This window comes from Salmo salar, chromosome ssa15, assembly GCF_905237065.1.
Source record: "Salmo salar chromosome ssa15, Ssal_v3.1, whole genome shotgun sequence".
In the NCBI taxonomy this organism is placed as follows: domain Eukaryota; kingdom Metazoa; phylum Chordata; class Actinopteri; order Salmoniformes; family Salmonidae; genus Salmo; species Salmo salar.
The window spans coordinates 87,172,875-87,190,430 of NC_059456.1; the positions used below are offsets into that span (position 1 = coordinate 87,172,875).

The 17,556-nt window shown below is 41.1% G+C and overlaps 2 protein-coding genes across 6 annotated transcripts; both read left to right on the forward strand.

Annotated features, from left to right (window-relative positions):
* Positions 1-991: 991 nt before the first annotated feature.
* On the forward strand, positions 992-7,499 carry nkain5 (sodium/potassium transporting ATPase interacting 5). The gene is made up of 6 exons (XM_014146658.2): positions 992-1,526; positions 2,494-2,631; positions 4,032-4,112; positions 4,278-4,475; positions 5,039-5,096; positions 6,172-7,499. Exons 1-6 carry the CDS (start codon positions 1,473-1,475, stop codon positions 6,180-6,182), a joined length of 540 nt encoding a protein of 179 aa, XP_014002133.1. The 5' UTR covers positions 992-1,472; the 3' UTR covers positions 6,183-7,499.
* Positions 7,500-9,685: 2,186 nt separating this feature from the next.
* LOC106572457 (YTH domain-containing family protein 1) lies at positions 9,686-17,149 on the forward strand. 5 transcript variants are annotated; one of them, XM_045696229.1, is made up of 7 exons: positions 9,696-9,990; positions 10,486-10,510; positions 12,444-12,555; positions 13,120-13,199; positions 13,542-15,164; positions 15,416-15,460; positions 15,632-17,149. In XM_045696229.1, exons 5-7 carry the CDS (start codon positions 13,560-13,562, stop codon positions 15,659-15,661), a joined length of 1,680 nt encoding a protein of 559 aa, XP_045552185.1. In that variant the 5' UTR covers positions 9,696-9,990; positions 10,486-10,510; positions 12,444-12,555; positions 13,120-13,199; positions 13,542-13,559; the 3' UTR covers positions 15,662-17,149. The 5 variants fall into 5 exon arrangements, with proteins under 5 accessions (XP_014002134.1, XP_014002135.1, XP_045552185.1 ...); XM_045696228.1 differs by having other exon boundaries at positions 9,697-9,990; positions 13,105-13,199; XM_014146659.2 differs by lacking the exon at positions 12,444-12,555 and having other exon boundaries at positions 9,686-9,990; positions 13,105-13,199.
* The last annotated feature ends 407 nt before the right edge of the window (positions 17,150-17,556 follow it).

Consider the following 17,556-nt stretch of genomic DNA (forward strand, 5'->3'; position numbering starts at 1 on the left):
ATGGAGACTGGAATAATATTTAATATCTAAGCCATCATACAGATGTGGACGCCTGTGCTGAAATAGAGGACCATTTTTAAACCAGCTGCGGAAAAAGTACCCAATTGTCATACTTGAGTAAAAGTAAAAGATACCTTATTAGAAAATGACTCACGTAAAAGTGAAAGTTACCCAGTGAAATAATACTTCAGTAAATATTAAAAGTATTTGGTTTTGAATATACTTAAGTATCAAAAGTAAAAGTACGAATAATTTAAAATTCCTTATATAAAGCAAACCAGACGGCTAAATGTTCTTGTTTTTTAAATGTATGGCTAGCTCAGACATAATTTTCAAACAAAGCATTTGTGTTTAGTGAATCCGCCAGATCAGAGGCAGTAGTAGGGATGACCAGGGATGTTCTCTTGATAAGTGTGTGAATTGGACCATTTTCTGTCCCCCTAAGCATTTAAAATGTAACGAGTACTTTTGAGTGTAAGAGAAAATGGATGGAGTAAAAATTACATTATTTTCTTTAGGAATGTAGTGGAGTAAAAGTAAAAAAATATATATAAATAGTAAAACACAGATACCCCAAAAAACTACTTAAGTACTACTTTAAAGTATTTTTACTTCAGTACTTTACACCACTGGTGTAGACTACTAATAAACGTGTAATACTAATGTGGTGAGTGGTATTGATTCGTAATCACCAAGGATGACTAAAAAAAGTTGATTGGTCAGGCTAATGTGGTATACATCACTGGATTAAAAAAACGAATAGGCCTATTATTCCGGAGGCTATTTTACTGTGTCACAGGTCACTAGAAGCTGGAGCATAAAATAAAAGCCGTTTGAAAAAGTGTGCCCTCATCACTGTGATTTCAACCCGGCCTATTGAGTGCAGCTGTCCTTCAGCATCAACCAAACACACGCACAATGACGTGCGCAGGTTTCCCTGTGCTCGCGTTTCCCTGTTTGGCTTATAGACTACATGAGTTTGACTTCCATTTTTAGTAGGCGCCTACTTCCACGGTCCACGGAATGTTTGTAAGTGACCACAGATGAGGGTTGCGTGAAAGTTAACAATTTGGGGGGTAAGAATGGACCAATATATGTTTGTCCTGTATTTGAGAAAATATCACGGAGACCATTTTGTCTGGGTCTACTCAACGTGTATGCCATTGTCCCTTACACCAGCACCACCACATGTTGGCGTTTTACACTAGTAGTCCAAGCGTCCTTAGCGCCACACCTACCCGAGCATCGGAGTAGGGCTATTACTATGCCCCCTACCCTCCCCCTCGTTGTAACACAGACCTTACGTGTTTTTCATCTCGGCCAGTTTTATTCCACCTCCGCAAACCACAACACGTCCCCGCACCAGAGAGCTTGTTTGGATATAAGACTATTAAATTTGCCCCTCTGAATTTATTAAAAGTCATATTGGGGTTTCGATTCGCGTATTTGAAACCTGTTTACGGAGAGAGATAATGGGGTGCTGTTCAGGACGATGTATGCTGATCTTCTTCTGCACTCTCCAATTGGTGAGATCATTCTTCTGTGATGATGCTATCTCTACTGTATACATACTTTCAAAACACACCTGCTACCATTGCCTTGCTTTACTTCTTCTCTTGAATGATTACTGCCACTTCTGCTGGTTGATGTTGTTGAAATTCAATACCGATATTGTTAATATTTTCAGAATGAGGAAAGGAAGTAGGCAAATTTTACAATTTGAGATATAAACATTTGTACATTATAGCTGGTTCCCACGACTCACGAAACCCAAGTCAAAGAGTCTTAACATTTCCATATCCAACTAAATTGAATAAAAATAGGTTGTAGTAAAATTATGTAGCCTGATAGTTGGACACATAGCCTATATTTGTGTTCTGAGAAAAACATATGTAAGTTCTATTAATATAATATAAATATTACGGGTCAATCAAACATCAGTTAATATACATTTTTATCTAGCTAAGATTTTTGTATTCATGCTAATTTATTGTGTGTTTTAGTGTACAACATTTTCATGTTTATCTTGCTAGTATGAGTTGCCGATTGGGAAAGGGGGCCAACCCCCACTCTGTCTGAACCTCAGACTTTGTCCCTGCTCTTTCTTCCCACCCTGCCCCCCTTTTGAGTGATTGAGAAGGGCGAACTCAGAGGACAGAACTCATATCCCTGCTCTTCCCCTCTCCATGAAACATGCTTTGTCCCCCGTGGCTCAGTTACCTTGACAACCCAGAGAGAGCAGTCAGCATAGGGGAAAAAATATGTGCAGTGGATGCTTTATAGGGTATATAGGAGGGAAATGTCCATTTAACAAGTCACAACACCATCATCCATCTCTCATTGATTCAGAATGTTTAGATTAGAATCTCTGAAGAGTCTGGACCCAGTGAGTGGATGACTTGATAAGATACGTTATCATGCATAATACTGTAATAGAGTTTCTTAACACCCGTCTCTTTCTCTCCCTCCCGCTCTCTCCCTTTGACACACCAGATGACAGCATTGGAGAGGCAGGCTTTTGACTTCCTTGGGTACCAGTGGGCTCCCATCATGGTCAACTTCCTGCACATAATTACGGTTATCCTCGGCCTCTTCGGCACCATTCAGTACAGACCACGCTATGTTGTTCTAGTAAGTCACATCTAGACCACACTACTTTTGTGTTAATCTGCCCCCACCTTGTAATCAACATGGATAATTCAATGAAATGTGTCAATTCTTCATAGAGAATGGAACTGTGTTGAAGGCAAAGCCATTTGTATAACTATTGTGGAATAGCGTTGGCCACTGTTTCAATTCTGTCATGTATAGTGATTTGCCGCCATATAAATAGATACACATTAGAGTGCATTCGGAAAGTATTCAGTCCTTTTGATTTTTTCCACATTTTGTTACCTTACAGGCTTATTCTAAAATTGATTAAATAGTTTTTTCTCCCTCATCAATCTACAAACAATATTCCATAATGAAAAATCAAAAACCGTTTACTATTCTTTTGTGCTCATTTATAAAATAAAAATGTTTAAATATCACATTTACATAAGTATTCAAACCCTTTACTCAGTACTTTGTTGAACCACACTCATGCGTTGTCTTGGCTGTGTGCTTAGTGTCGTTGTCCTGTTCGAAGGTGAACCTTCACCCCAGTCTGAGTTCCTGAGCGCTCTGGAGCAGGTTTTCATCAAGGATCTCTCTGCACTTTGCTCCTTTCATCTTTCCCTCGATCCTGACTAATCTCCCAGTCCCTGCCACTGAAAAACATCCCCACAGCATGATGCTGCCACCACCATGCTTCACCGTAGGAATGGTGCCAGATTTCCTCCAGACATGATGTTTGGCATTCAGGCCAAAGAGTTCAATCTTGCTTTCATCAGACCAGAGAATCTTGTTTCTCATGGTCTGAGAGTCCTTTAAGTGCATTTTGGCAAACTCAAAGCGGGCTGTCATGTGCCTTTTACTGAGGAGTGGCTTCTGTCTGGCCACTCTACCATAAAGGCCTGATTGTTGGAATGCTGCAGAGATGGGTTTCCTTCTGGAAGGTTCTCCCATCTCCACAAAGGAACTCTGTGCCTCGAAACAATCCTGTCTTGGAGCTCTACGGACAATTCCTTTGACCTCATGGCTTGGTTTTTGCTGTGGCACGCACTGTCAACTGTGGGACCTTATATAGACAGGTGTGTGCCTTTTCAAATCATGTCCAATCAATTGAATTTACCACAGGTGGACTTCAATCAAGTTGTAGAAACATCTCAAGGATGATCAATGGAAACAGGATGCACCTGAGCTCAATTTCGAGTCTCATAGCAAAGGGTCTGAATACTTAAGTAATAAGCTATATCTGTTTCTAAAAACCTGTTTTCGCTTTGTCATTATGGGGTATTCTGTGTAGATTGATGAGGAAAAAAATATTTAATCAATTTTAGAATAAGGCTGTAACGTAACAAAATGTGGAAAGAGTCAAGGGGTCTGAATACTTTCTGAATGTACTGTATGTGTCTAAAATGCTCATCAAATATATGTTAATCCCTCAGTACCTGCTGTGGACATTACTATGGGTGGCATGGAATGTCTTTGTGAGCTGTCTCTACTTGGACCTGGGAGGCCTTTCCAAGGTATTGGTCACTAATATTCAGACCCACTATCAACTAGCCTAATATATTTGCCACACCTTGAATTGTGTGTTCTTTTGGCATTGAATCAATCAGTCTCTTTTTCCCAAAACAATTATATACCATAAACATGTTATCATGAACAACCCATATGCTGTGTCACTGCAGGAGAGCGACCTGCTTTCTCTGGGTGTATCCTCACACCGTTCATGGTGGAAAGACAACAGTCCAGGCTGTGATGACAGGGACCTTCCCGCCACTAGATGGCAGAGTCTGGAGAGCCCAGAACTCATCTCTGCTCTGGGATGCTGGCTGGAATATCAATACATAGAGGTCCTGCACTGCATCGTACAACTCCTAATCTCTGTGAGTTCTCTCTCTCAGGAGAGGTGAAAAAACCTGTAACATTATAAAATGTTAAACATTTCTCAACAGAATTCAACTGTCAACACTCTCCCCAGAGTTCACTCAGAATATGTATTTTGTAACACTCTCACCAGAATATCCTGAAACACCCAAATGGATCCACAATGACATTCTATTCAGTCACAATTCTGACAGATTCCAGTGTAACTACATCTAAATCGCATTGAGAACAGACCACAGATGTAGAGAGCAAGGGTAAGGCAAGAGGAAGAGAGGAAGCAGAGTAGGGCTGGAAGGAAGGTGAGGAAGAAAAAGAGAGGCCATCAGCGTGTGTGTGGGAGTTCCATGGCAGGTGCTTGAAGGAGCTGAAAAGCTGATGATGAGAAGAGGCTGTCATTTCCAGAGCCAGGTTCCCAGAGCTGCTGCCTTGCTGTCTCTGTCTGTCCACCTCCTCCTCCCCACCCATTTCTCTCCCTCTTCGAAATAAATTCAGAACGTATCTATGCTGTGTTCTTCATTGTAATGTAATGTTGAACTTGTGGTCTCTGTGTTTGTGCCTACAGTTCTTGGGATTTGCCTACGCCTGCTATGTGGTCAGCACCTTCACAGAGGAGGACAGCTGTATGTGAATTTTCAAAGTGCATTTTACACGTGGTCACAACAAGCAAGAAAACACATAAACTAGAACAGATACTAAAGCATTAAGTCACAGGCACATAAATGTAATACTGTCAATGCCTCTTTTTTTCCCCCCCCCCCCACTTTTTAGTTATTGTAATAATTTATACCCTTCTAATTATGAGTTGGTTCAAACTGTCTTGAGATTCCATAGAAAAAGTGCATTGATCAAGTTAGTGTTGCATCATTATATATTTATTCATATAATTCTGTTACATTTTTTTATTTTTCAGTTAATTTCATTGGTGGGGTTAATTTAATCCAGAAAGCCTGAGGGGGGTGAGATATATGGCCAATATACCACGGCTAAGGGCTGTTCTTAAGCACAACGCAATGTTGAGTGCCTGGATACAGCCCTTAGCCGTGGTCTATTGGCAAAATACCACAAACCCCTGAGGTGCCTTATTGCTATTATAAACTGGTTACCAACGTAATTAGAGCAGTACAACAACACTTTTGTTATACCTGTGGTATACGGTCTGATATACCATGGCTTTCAGCCAATCATCATTCAGGGCTTGAACCACCCAGTTTATAATATCCATCTAAAACATCGCAGTTGTACTGATAGTGTTCAGAATTGGACTGTATGTACCGTTACTTTCTCAGGGGGAACAAAATCATACATATTCAGCACACACAGTGTCGTCCCAGACCATACAAACGTACGTGTGTGTCTGTGTGCGTGCGTTGGCACATATTTGATATTGTAGTACACTCTTAGAAAAAAGGGTTCCAAAAGGGTTCTTCGGCTGTCCCCATAGGAGAACCCTTTTGGGTTCCAGGTAAAACCCTTTTGGGTTCCAGATAGAACCCTCTGTGGAATGGGTTCTACATTTTACCCGAAAAGGGTTCTACCTGGAACCAAAAGGGTTACTCAAAGGGTTGTCCTATGGGGACAACCAAATAACCTTTTTACCATAGGTACTAGGTAGCACTTTCTTTTGTGTATTCAATATGTTTCTGTGTGAGACTGTGCAGTTACCTTATTATCTCGCCATCATGTTTTGTTTTACAGACTATAAGTAAAGGTTGCAAGTGGGTTGAAAATGACTGACAGGCAAGGAGGGCAGAAGAGGTACAAGAGAGGGGAATATCTCCAGTCAGTAAAACAGAAGACATTCCCACAATGCTCACAAAACATAATTCCTCTGCCTACCAGCACTCTTAATGCATCCTCGAGTAAACCAGCATGAGTTCTCTGTTTAATGCAATGATGGTCAATACTTGCTCAATCCCAGATCTGCAAAGGTGGAAAGAGTACAGAAATATCCTACTCAAGTAGAAGTACTGTTAGTTTAATGACATTTTATTCAAGTAGACGTCAAATTACTGGTGTAAAAAAACGACTCAAGTAAAAGTAAAAAAGTAGCTAATTTAAAATAAAAGTAAATAAAAGTAAAAATAAAGAAGTTACTTTTCAAATAAAAACATTGACTTGATACTCAGCAAATTTCACTAAGGTTACCTGAAAGTTGTTACACATTATCTTTTCCATGCATTATATTTAAAAAGAAAGAGAGGAAATGAATGTTCAGTGCAAGGAACTAGGACCTAAATTCAGTGCAACAAGGCACATCTGCATGTAAAGAAACTAAGGATTTGTCAAAATTATACTATTAATATTAGAAAATAAAGTAAACATTCAAAGTGTATTTATGATTTTAAAAAGCAATACAAAATAAAGTGCCTAAACAATAAAGTTGACAGACTTCATATACTTCAGACTCCAGAAATAAACATGTCTAATCCTACACCCATTCATCACCCCTTCATTACTTGTTACTTGTCCATGGGACCGGGTGACATTCACTCACTCACTCACTCACTCACTCACTCACTCACTCACTCACTCACTCACTCACTCACTCACTCACTCACTCACTCACTCACACACTCACTCACACACACACACACTCACACAAATTCCCTCTTTCACTCAATTACCAGCGGTGGAAAGAGTACTGAAATATCCTACTCAAGTAGAAGTACTGTTACTTATATGAAATTTTACTCAAGTAGAAGTAAAATTACTGACTTTAAAAAAATACAAAAAAAAGTACAAGTACTTGGAAAAGCTACTCAATTATAGTAACGAGAGTAGTTGTAATTTGTTACTTTACACCTCTGCAGATCTGTTTGTGTTCAAGTTGTTTGGCATGACTATTCCTAGTTGGCAAGAGAGCAGAAACAGACTGGCACCCAGGCTAGGTCAATACAGGTACACTCAAAACACTACTGATACTTCTGACATAACATGTATCAGTGTACAGGAAATAGTATTTGTTGTATTATGACATAATGGCACTCTGTAAAAATAAGCATTTATGCAAACAGTTGACAATGGACCGAATCCTATAATTGTGTGTCCTACATTGATGTTAATGAGAGATTTGCACGAAAATTACAGTCACGTGCAAATTATCAAAGTTATGTATACAGATTTCAATTTAGGATTTGGACCTATACTACTGTTCAAAAGTTTGGGGTCACTTAGAAATGTCCTTGTTTTTGAAAGAAAAGCAATTTTTTTTGTCCATTAAAATAACATCAAATTGATCAGAAGTACAGTGTAGACATTGTTAATGTTGTAAATGACTATTGTAGCTGAAAACTGAATAATTTTTTTATGGAATATCTGCAGAGGTGTACAGAGGCCCATTATCAGCAACCATCACTCCTGTGTTCCAATGGCACATTGTGTTAGCTAATTAAAGTTTATCATTTTAAAAGGCTGATTGATCATTAGAAAACCCTTTTGCAATTAGATAATCCATTAAAAATACAATAGCCATTTACAACATTAACAATATCCACACTGTATTTCTGATAAATGTGATGTTATTTCAATGGACAAAAACAATGAAATTTCTAAGTGACCCCAAACTTTTGAACGGTAGTGTATGTGAAGGTGTCTGTCAGTGTGTCCGTCTGTGTCTCTCTCTCTTTCTGTGTGTGTGTGTGTGTTTGTGTGTGTCTTTCTCTGTGTGCGTGTGCGTGTGTGTGTGTGTGTGTGTGTGTGTGTGTGTGTGTGTGTGTGTACAGTACAGTACAGTACAGTAGTTCATACATGAGAATGTACTGATTCCAGATACCAGAGGAAAATAAAGACATTTAGTAAATAATCCTCAATATTGTGATAGAAATAAGTTACTGTCAGTGGTTCATGTAAAAAACAAAAATCTTAAAGATATAGTCAGGAAGCATCTCCTAGGCCTACCTCTGAAAATCTTCTGAATGTAGATGTCACTGCTGGAAAAAGCCCTGAATGCATCTTTAAGTGGATTTAGTTGAAATAAACAGCACGTTCTTTTAGCTAATGTGTGCAATGTGTTTTGTTAGTGTCATATTCCTAATTTACTTTCCTTACTACTGATAAAAATATTTTTATTTTTATTTTAGCTTTATTTAACTAGGCAGGTCAGTTAAGAACAAATTCTTATTTTCAATGACGGCCTAGGAACAGTGGGTTAACTGCCTTGTTCAGGGGCAGAACGACAGATTTTTTTTACCTTGTCAACTCGGGGACTTGATCTTGCAACCTTTCGGTTACAAGTCCAACTCTCAAACAACTAGGCTACCTGCCGCTAACCTCTAGGCTACATTGGGTTGGTCAGTGAGTATCACTCAATATTATTCAATATTTGCTCACATCTATTCAACTCAGAGTCCAGTCCATCAAATCAGAATATGATATAAGTATTGCAGAGCTGTCGTGTACTCAAAGCCTATGATACAGTATCTCTATTAAGCACTTATAACAACGTGTTTGTCGGTCAACAGAATAACAACAGAATAAATGCCTAATTTTAAACGTGTGAACGGAAACAACTCACTAAATTGCTTCACTGCACTGTTTCACACTTTGTCTCATAGTACTTTAAAAAATATTTTGTATTTAACCAGGAAAAGCCCATTGAGACCCAAAGTCTCTTTTTCAAGGGAGACCTGGCCAAGAAGGCAGCAACAATCAATAATTACAGAATTAAAACATACAACAATATAATACAACATGATTCAGCCTAAAAAAAAGCATTTACACTCCTCTGTAACAGAGTCTCCTATCAACATTCTAAATTCATTCAATGGCACTAACATATCTAGATGAAGCCTGGATTGTAGACTATTCCATGCCTTCGGTGCACAAGTAAGCCTACTCAAGTGACTTGCAGTAGTCAAGATAATATCGTAATGTATATCTAAATTGCAATAGAGAGTTATTTCTCTAGGACGTTTTTATTTGATAATCAAAGCTTTACCTTGAATATAGTAGATTGAGCCCCAAAGAATTCTGCCCGTTTCTGGACGTCCCCCATCACTCTTCCCTTCGATTGGTTAGCGCGCTGGCTCGTCATCGCGGCAGAAGGTTAAAATCACAGTCGATATTGAAACGCGACTACCGCGGTACTCCCATTGAAGATTAATTACTTCCGACGTTTGGTCTTTGACGCACCGCGCCAGTTGTGCCGCTGACGTCAATCCCCTTCCTTTAGACCCCGGATGAACCTGCCATTGTGGGAAGTGAATAGGGCCATCAAAGCACAGTAAATGAAATTTGGTGGAGAGGGGGGGGGGGGAAGCTCAAATAAACTCGTAACAGTGGACCCTTCGGAACACCTCCAAATTGGATTTAAGTAAACGCATGGGGACTAGAAAAATTGAACAGTGGGGCTAGCTTGCTACTGTAACGTAGTATCTAGAAGAAGAAAAAACTTGCTTTCAGCAAGCTAGCTACTCTACTGGGATCCGAAGAAAACAGACGTCTAATTGAAAGGGTTCTACACAAATGCAGTGGCTTGCTTCATGAATTATGTCTGCAACAAGTATTGACCCTCAGGTAGGCAGGCTGTATTTGCCGGGAAGATATCCATTCAGCATCAAGAAGGCCTTTAAATTTGATAAAAGGGGGTTATGCGTCCAATCCATCCCTGTTGCAATTGCAGAGAGATGCGATGCTACCAACTAGCTAGCTAACGTTCACTCAAATGGAGTAATGGTTAGGTAGTTAGCCGCTAGTTCGCATTTAGCAATGTGGTTTGCAAAAAGTCTGCATTTCCGATTATTGTTAGGAAAACTTTCATCTGTAGCAAAAGTGGTTAACCAGCGCTAGCAAGTTGTTTTCAGAATTAACGACGCCCAATATTATGACAACTAACCCCTTTCATATGTGCTAACGCTATGTCAAAGATTGAGCCTTAGTTAGCTAGCCAGCTAATGTAGCTAAGCGAACTTCTAATTTTCAGTGCGCGTGTATTTTTGGGTAGAAAGTAGAATGCTAAAATGTTTTCTTTTTTTTTTCTTTTTACATTTAAACCAATTACACGGAATGAAGAATTCAAAAGGACAAGACACTAAAGGTAAGAGCAATGTAGCTAACGTTATAGTAGCTTTGCTAGACAATATTTGTCGCTGGCTGCTAGCTAGACGATGATTGCTCAGCCGGTGGCGGGTCGCGAGCACAGACCATGCACTGACTGAGTTGGCAACAATGCACCTGCGGTGTAAATACAATGCTGGCTCTTGCAATACAGTAACATTGGTCAAAGATCAAGTCAAGTCGTGCAAGGGTAGGGGTTCCCAAACCTTTTTGGCCTGCTACCCTATTTTGATATAAATACAAAAAATCGCGACCCCACCATGTAAATAGGGGATGTAATCAACGGACCATGTTTACCTTTTTAATTGGGGCTATGACAGTCTTACAAATCAGTCTGACAGTGCATTTTACAGTATTTCAATTTGAAGGAAGTATGGTTTTAAGTGACTGAAATGCATCAAACATATTGGGAAATTCAGAAGATCATCAGGCAGTTTTATTATCATCAGTGTAGGAAAGATCATTTATGTTCTTTTCCCCCAGTGTGATTTAGTGCCTGCTCTTGTCCACTGTTCTAATGAGTTCTGCGTGGCATTGTAGAGGGAAACAGAAGACGCATACGTGTTTCGGAAAGTCTTATGTTTCAGTGATGGGGTCATAATCTTTTGCATCTTAAACGGTTCAAAAGAGAGCCACATTTGTTGGAAGAAAACATAAGCCGCTCAGTTTATTATAACCGCATCTACAATGCATTCAGAAAGTATTCAGACCACTTGACGTTTCTCACATTTTGTTACTTACAGCCTTACACCCCCCCCCCCCCCGAAAAAAGAAAAAAAAACATTTTATTCCCTCAATCTACACACAATACCCCATAATGACAAAGCAAAAACAGTATTTTAGACATTTTTGCAACAAAAACCCTGGAATTATTACATTTACATAAGTATTCACACTCTTTTCTCTACTTTGTTGAAGCACCTTTTGGCAGCGATTACAGCCTCATGTCTTATTGGGTATGATGCTACAAGCTTGGCACACCTGTATTTGGGTGTTTTTCCCATTCTTCTCTGCAGATCCTCTCAAGCTCTGTCAGGTTGGATGGGGAGTGTTGCTGGTTCAAGTCTGGGCTCAGGCTGGGCCACTCAAGTACATTCAGAGACTTGTCCCAAAGCCACTCCTGCTTTGTCTTAACTGTGTGCTTAGTGTCGTTGTCCTGTTGGAAGGTAAACCTTCGCCCCAGTCTGAGTTCCTGAGCAGGTTTTCATCAAGGATCTCTTTGTACTTTTCCCCGTTCATCTTACCCTCGATCCATACTAGTCTCCCAGTCCCTCCCGCAAAAAAATATCCCCCCAGCAAAAAAATATCCCCCCAGCATGATACAGCCATCACCATGCTTCACTGTAGGGATGGTGGCAGGTTTCCTCCAGATGTGATGCTTGGCATTCAGGCCAAAGAGTTCAACCTTGATTTCATTAGACCAGAGAATCTTGTTTCTCATGGTCTGGGAGTTTTTAGGTGCCTTTTCTGGCCACTCTACCATAAAGGCCTGATTGGTGGTGCTACAAAGATGGTTGTCCATCTGAAAGGTTCACCCATCTCCACAGAGGAACTCTGTAGCTCTGTCAGTGACCATCGGGTTCTTGGTCACCTCCCTGACCAAGGCCCTTCTCGCCCGATGGGTCAGTTTGGCCGGGCAGCCAGCTGTTGGGAGAGTCTTGGTGGTTCCAAACTTCTTACATTTAAGAATGATGGAGGCCACTGTGTTCTTGGGGACCTTCAATGCTGCAGACATTTTTTGGTACCCTTCCCCAGATCTGTGCCTCGACACCATCCTGTCTCGGCGCTCTACAGACAATTCCTTCGACCATATGGCTTGGTTTTTGCTCTGACATGCACTGTCAACTGTGGGACCTAACATAGACAGGTGTGTGCCTTTATAAATCATGTCCAATCAATTGAATTTACCACAGGTGAACTCCAATCAAGTTGTCGAAATATCTCAAGGATGATCAATGGAAAAAGGATGCACCTGAGCGTAATATAGAGTCTCATAGCAAAGGTCTGAATACTTATGTAAAGAAGGTATTTCTGTTTTTTTATTTATATATTTGCAAAAATGTCTAAAAACCCGTTTTCGCTTTGTCATGATGTGGTATTGTGTAGATTGAGGGGGGGGGGGGGTGATTTAATCAATTTTAGAATAAGCCTGTAACGTAACATAATGTGGAAAAAGTCAAGGGGTCTTAATACTTTCTGAATGCACTGTAGCTGCTACCGGAGGTTTACTGAAGTAACCCCGGTTATATGACCCAAGCACAATTTTCTCTCGCAAATACAGTCTAGCTAACAGTCATCACACCAGATTCTTTGACATGATTTCAGTGATGCCTTGTTATGCAAGTGTTACTGTACTACAGAACAACATTGCCAACATCCGATTTCTATGGTCTTCTCAGGCAGGCATACACTAAGCATGTCTTGGTTTTTGGTGAATGAAGGAGGGAGACTTGTGTGTTTGTCTGTTTGTCTGTATTGTTAAGTAAGCATTTCATTGTTAGTCTGCACCTGTTGTTTAAGAAGCATGTGACAAATACAATTTTATTTGACAGTGATAAATAACCCTACTATCAGTCTTTCCGGTTTCAGTGCAAAATGGCTCACTCCACCAGAAGGAAACTGCCCATGATAATGACTTTGAGCCCTATCTCACTGGCCAATCCAATCAGGTGAGTGACTTTTGAAATAATGGTGTGTATCTTTGTCATTATAGAATATTTTTCAACTTGGCTGCAGGGGAGGACCACAAATCAATACTGTTTCACAGGAGGATGGATGTTTTCTTGGCTACCTTTTTAGCAGATATTATTACTCCATTGACATCATTACAGATGATGTGTGATGTCTAAGTACTGCACGCATACCCTTTTCAGTCTTAAAATCAGGGTTGTTGGGGTATAAGCTAACGGTCATTGGGGTATTGATGGTGGTAAGTCATGTTGTTGACATTTAGTTTGTGTCAGGATTTAAAAAACTAATTGTACTTGCACTCCTCTTTTTCTGTTTTCTAGAACAACAGCTACCAATCCATGACTGACCCTTACCTGTCCAGCTACTATGCCCCCTCCATTGGATTTCCCTACCCTCTTAGCGAGGCCCCTTGGTCCACCGGTGGCGACCCCCCTATCCCTTACCTGACTCCCTATGCGCCCCTCAGCAATGGAGACCACCACTTCATGCATGACACTGTGTTTGGCCAGCCTGGGGGGCTTGGCAGCAGCATCTACCCGCATAGGTTTAACTTTTTCCCTGAGAACCCGGCCTTCTCCACCTGGGGTACCAGTGGGTCTCAAGGCCAGCAGACTCAGAGTTCAGCCTATGGGGGCAGCTACAGCTACCCTCCCAGCTCCCTGGGGGGCACACTAGTCCCTGATGGCCAAACAGGGTTCCACAGTGACACTCTGAGCAAGGCACCAGGTATGAACAGCCTTGAACAAGGGATGCTGGGGCTGAAGATGGGTGGGGATGTGTCGAGCAGTGGCTCAGGTGTGAAGAGCGTGAGTTCTGTGATTGGCGGTAGTGGTGCTGTAGCTCAGGCTGTTGCTACAGGCAATGGTGGAACACCAATTGGCATGCCCCCTCCTAAGCCCACGTCCTGGGCCGCTATCGCCAGCAAACCAGCCAAGCCACAGCTGCTGAAGGCCAAGGCCAAGCCAGGCATGCCCATGGGGGGAGCTCTGCCACCACCGCCCATCAAACACAACATGGACATTGGGACATGGGATAACAAGGGGCCTATAAGCAAAGTGGCCCCTCCGCTGCCCCCCCACCACCAACAACAGCAGCTCCACTCTCATAGCCATGCCCACCTTCCCCACGGGCTCCCCCCTCCCCCTCAGCAGTCCATTCAATCTGCCCAGTCCCTTGTGCAGCAGATGACCATGGGCCCACCCCCTCCACAATCATACCAGAACCACAACTTAGGCCCGCCCCCTCAGACCCGCTGGGTTGCCCCGCGCAACCGTAATCCGGGCTACGGAGGGGGCAGCATGGACAGCAGCGGTTCCTCTAGTGGCGGGGGTGTTGGGAATGGAGGGGGTGTTCCTCCAGGTTCTGGCTCAGGTCTAGAGAACCACCCTGTTCTGGAGAAGCTGCGGGCTGCCCACAGCTACAACCCTAAGGAGTTTGACTGGAACCTGAAGAATGGTCGAGTGTTCATCATCAAGAGCTACTCTGAGGACGATATCCACCGCTCCATAAAGTACTCCATCTGGTGCAGCACAGAGCACGGCAACAAGCGTCTGGACTCAGCCTTTCGTGCCATCAGTGCCAAAGGCCCTGTCTATCTGCTGTTCAGCGTTAATGGCAGCGGGCACTTCTGCGGCGTGGCAGAGATGCTCTCGCCCGTGGATTATGGCACCAGTGCTGGCGTCTGGGCGCAGGACAAGTGGAAAGGCAAGTTTGACGTGGACTGGCTGTTTGTGAAGGACGTGCCCAATAGCCAGCTGAGGCACATCAGGCTGGAGAACAACGACAACAAGCCGGTGACCAACTCTAGGGACACTCAGGAGGTCCCTCTGGAGAAGGCCAAGCAAGTGCTGAAGATCATCGTGGGCTTCAAACACACCACCTCCATCTTTGATGACTTCTCCCACTATGAGAAGAGACAGGAGGAAGAGGAGGTTGTCAGAAAGGTAATCAATCATTAGTCTCCTGTTGATCGCAAAGATCCTGAACTGATCATTAATTAAGGATGGGTTTCCTCAATGTTTGTAATGATCCAAAAACCATAAAACATCTCCTTTACATAGGGATGCAAACCTGAGTTTGTATTTCTTATTTTGTCCTATCACAGCGAAATGTCTTTTGTATTTGTTTGCTGCCATTTTATTGCGTTTTGTGCAGGAGGTGTAACCATACTGAAATTGCTCTTCTCTTTCAACAGACCTATGAGCCAATTCCAATACAGCGAGGATCCCGACTTGATCAGGTAAAGAAACTTTTCTGAGTAAAATGTCACTTCTATTTGGCTTCTGCCCATCGACATTGTTTACTATGTCTCTAAGGGAATAATATACCATGGTTGTGGGGTGGAAGATTATTCATTTATTAACAGTTTTCTAATGGTAACCATTTAGTTTTCTTCCTCTCCCCAACCAAGGAACACCAAAACCGAAGTAAACCACAATAGAAGACTACTCCTTATAGCTTGATCAACGGTTGTACTTGGATGGACATATTGAAATTTAGATCATAAAAAAACAAGAGGACATAAAGAAATTTGTAACTTATATTTCTTTTTCTATTTAATTGTGATGACTTTGGCCCACATCAAACTTTGAGCCACCTTGCTCCTGGTCTGGTTCCCAGTCTCCAAGTTGTGCACACCAATCAAATTGCTTCATCATTTTTAGTGTTCTTTATTCTGTATTTTAACCCTGGTCTCCTATTTGTTATACCCCCCACACGCACATCCTTAATTATGATTAACAAATATCTGCACGTCTTTAAAAAAAACATGCTGCTGATATTCAGTGACTGTTCAACTTGTGGTGTGAGTGTTGGAGAAACTTTCAGTGCTTGTATTGCTTGTTCTGATTTAGGAAGAGTGAACGTGACAACAGAATCTTGACAAATGTTTGATAACTATACTTGGAACAGTTTTATTTTGCATAATCAAAAGAAGTGTTCTGTTTTGCCCTTGTCCATCTGAGGGTGATTTGTGGATGGCAGAAGATTGTCTATCCAAAAAGCTTCTGCAAATAATTGATATTATGGATAAAGTGAAAATAAAAACATTTTTGAGACGATGTATCACTTGGCTTATCACTGTTGTGACAACAAACTATGTGGAAGAAGATATGTTTTCATAAATCTTTTCAGAGTGGAGCCTTAACATTTCTTTCTGACAAGTTAATTAAATTATATTTGCTCTACTGTACCTCAAGTGTGTCAGCATAAAGATTCAAAGGAAAGATGTCTAGAACATCTGCTCTCAAGGGAGGTCCCTCTCTTTGTTTTTGATGGGGTGGAAATGCAAACCTACTCAGTTCAGGTTCTTAGCCGGACAATACGATTGTCTTTTTCCTTATTTTAAATCATGTCTTTCCTTTATCATATCTGTTACTTTTCTCTGTTCCCTGTCATTCCAACAATGGGGGTCCCTGTTTAAGTCATTTTGGGGACAAAATGTAGCATGTACTGCTTTTAAATTCCAGATCGGCCTGTCACTCTGTTTCTGCGCCTTGTCATTTCCATACAGAATTAAAATGTCGCTATAACCCTTCCACTTCATCCTCAGAAATGTTAAGCTTTATTGTACTGGCAAAGCTAATTGAGAATGCCTGACATGTGTATCCTTATAATTAATGTTACTGATTTAATGTTGACTGTATGAAAACCCAGAGAATGGTCTTCATGGTATCTGTGTGATTTCCTGGTTTTTGTTTTTAGGGCTTGCTATACTGTGTATGTCCGTATGCAAGTGGGAAAGACAGAGGGAGTGTGATTTGAGGGAATCAGATTAATATAATGGTATTGGAAGTGATTCGTGATAATATATGAACATTTAAGAAAACAAATGTTTAAGTCACCCCTGAATTAAATATGCATTGTATCAAGGTCACTATCACATTCTTAGATTTGATCATCGTCATTATTAAAGGTATACTGTCTAAGGGTTTTTGGTTTGTTCCATTGTTAGTGAAAGGTATCACGTCTGCATCTAAGTACTTTTCCCTTTGTAACGATGTTTCCCTTTGAGGGAAAACCCATTCTTGTTATTCTTTAAGATGAGAGAGTGGTGCCTAAAGTATACTGGATGTTGACATACAGTTGAAGTCAAAAGTTTACATACACCTTAGCCAAATACATTTAAACTTAGTTTTTCACAATTCCTGACATTTAATCCTAGTAAAAATTCCCTGTCTTCGGTCAGTTAGGATCACCACTTTATTTTAAGAAAGTGAAATGTCAGAATAATAGCAGAGAGAATTATTTATTTCAGCTTTTATTTCTTTCATCACATTCCCAGTGGGTCAGAAGTTTACATACACTCAATTAGTATTTGGTAGCGTTGCCTTTAAA

Excerpts from the sequence above, each read along its gene's own strand:
- nkain5 (XM_014146658.2), top strand. The coding sequence starts at position 1,473 with ATGGGGTGCTGTTCAGGACGATGTATGCTGATCTTCTTCTGCACTCTC. Across the intron at positions 1,527-2,493 it reads TCTTCTGCACTCTCCAATTG|ATGACAGCATTGGAGAGGCA; the intron begins GTGAGATCATTC and ends TTGACACACCAG. Across the intron at positions 2,632-4,031 it reads GACCACGCTATGTTGTTCTA|TACCTGCTGTGGACATTACT; the intron begins GTAAGTCACATC and ends TTAATCCCTCAG.
- LOC106572457 (XM_014146659.2), top strand. The coding sequence starts at position 9,964 with ATGTCTGCAACAAGTATTGACCCTCAG. Across the intron at positions 10,511-13,104 it reads AAAAGGACAAGACACTAAAG|TCTTTCCGGTTTCAGTGCAA; the intron begins GTAAGAGCAATG and ends CCCTACTATCAG. Across the intron at positions 15,165-15,415 it reads AAGAGGAGGTTGTCAGAAAG|ACCTATGAGCCAATTCCAAT; the intron begins GTAATCAATCAT and ends CTCTTTCAACAG.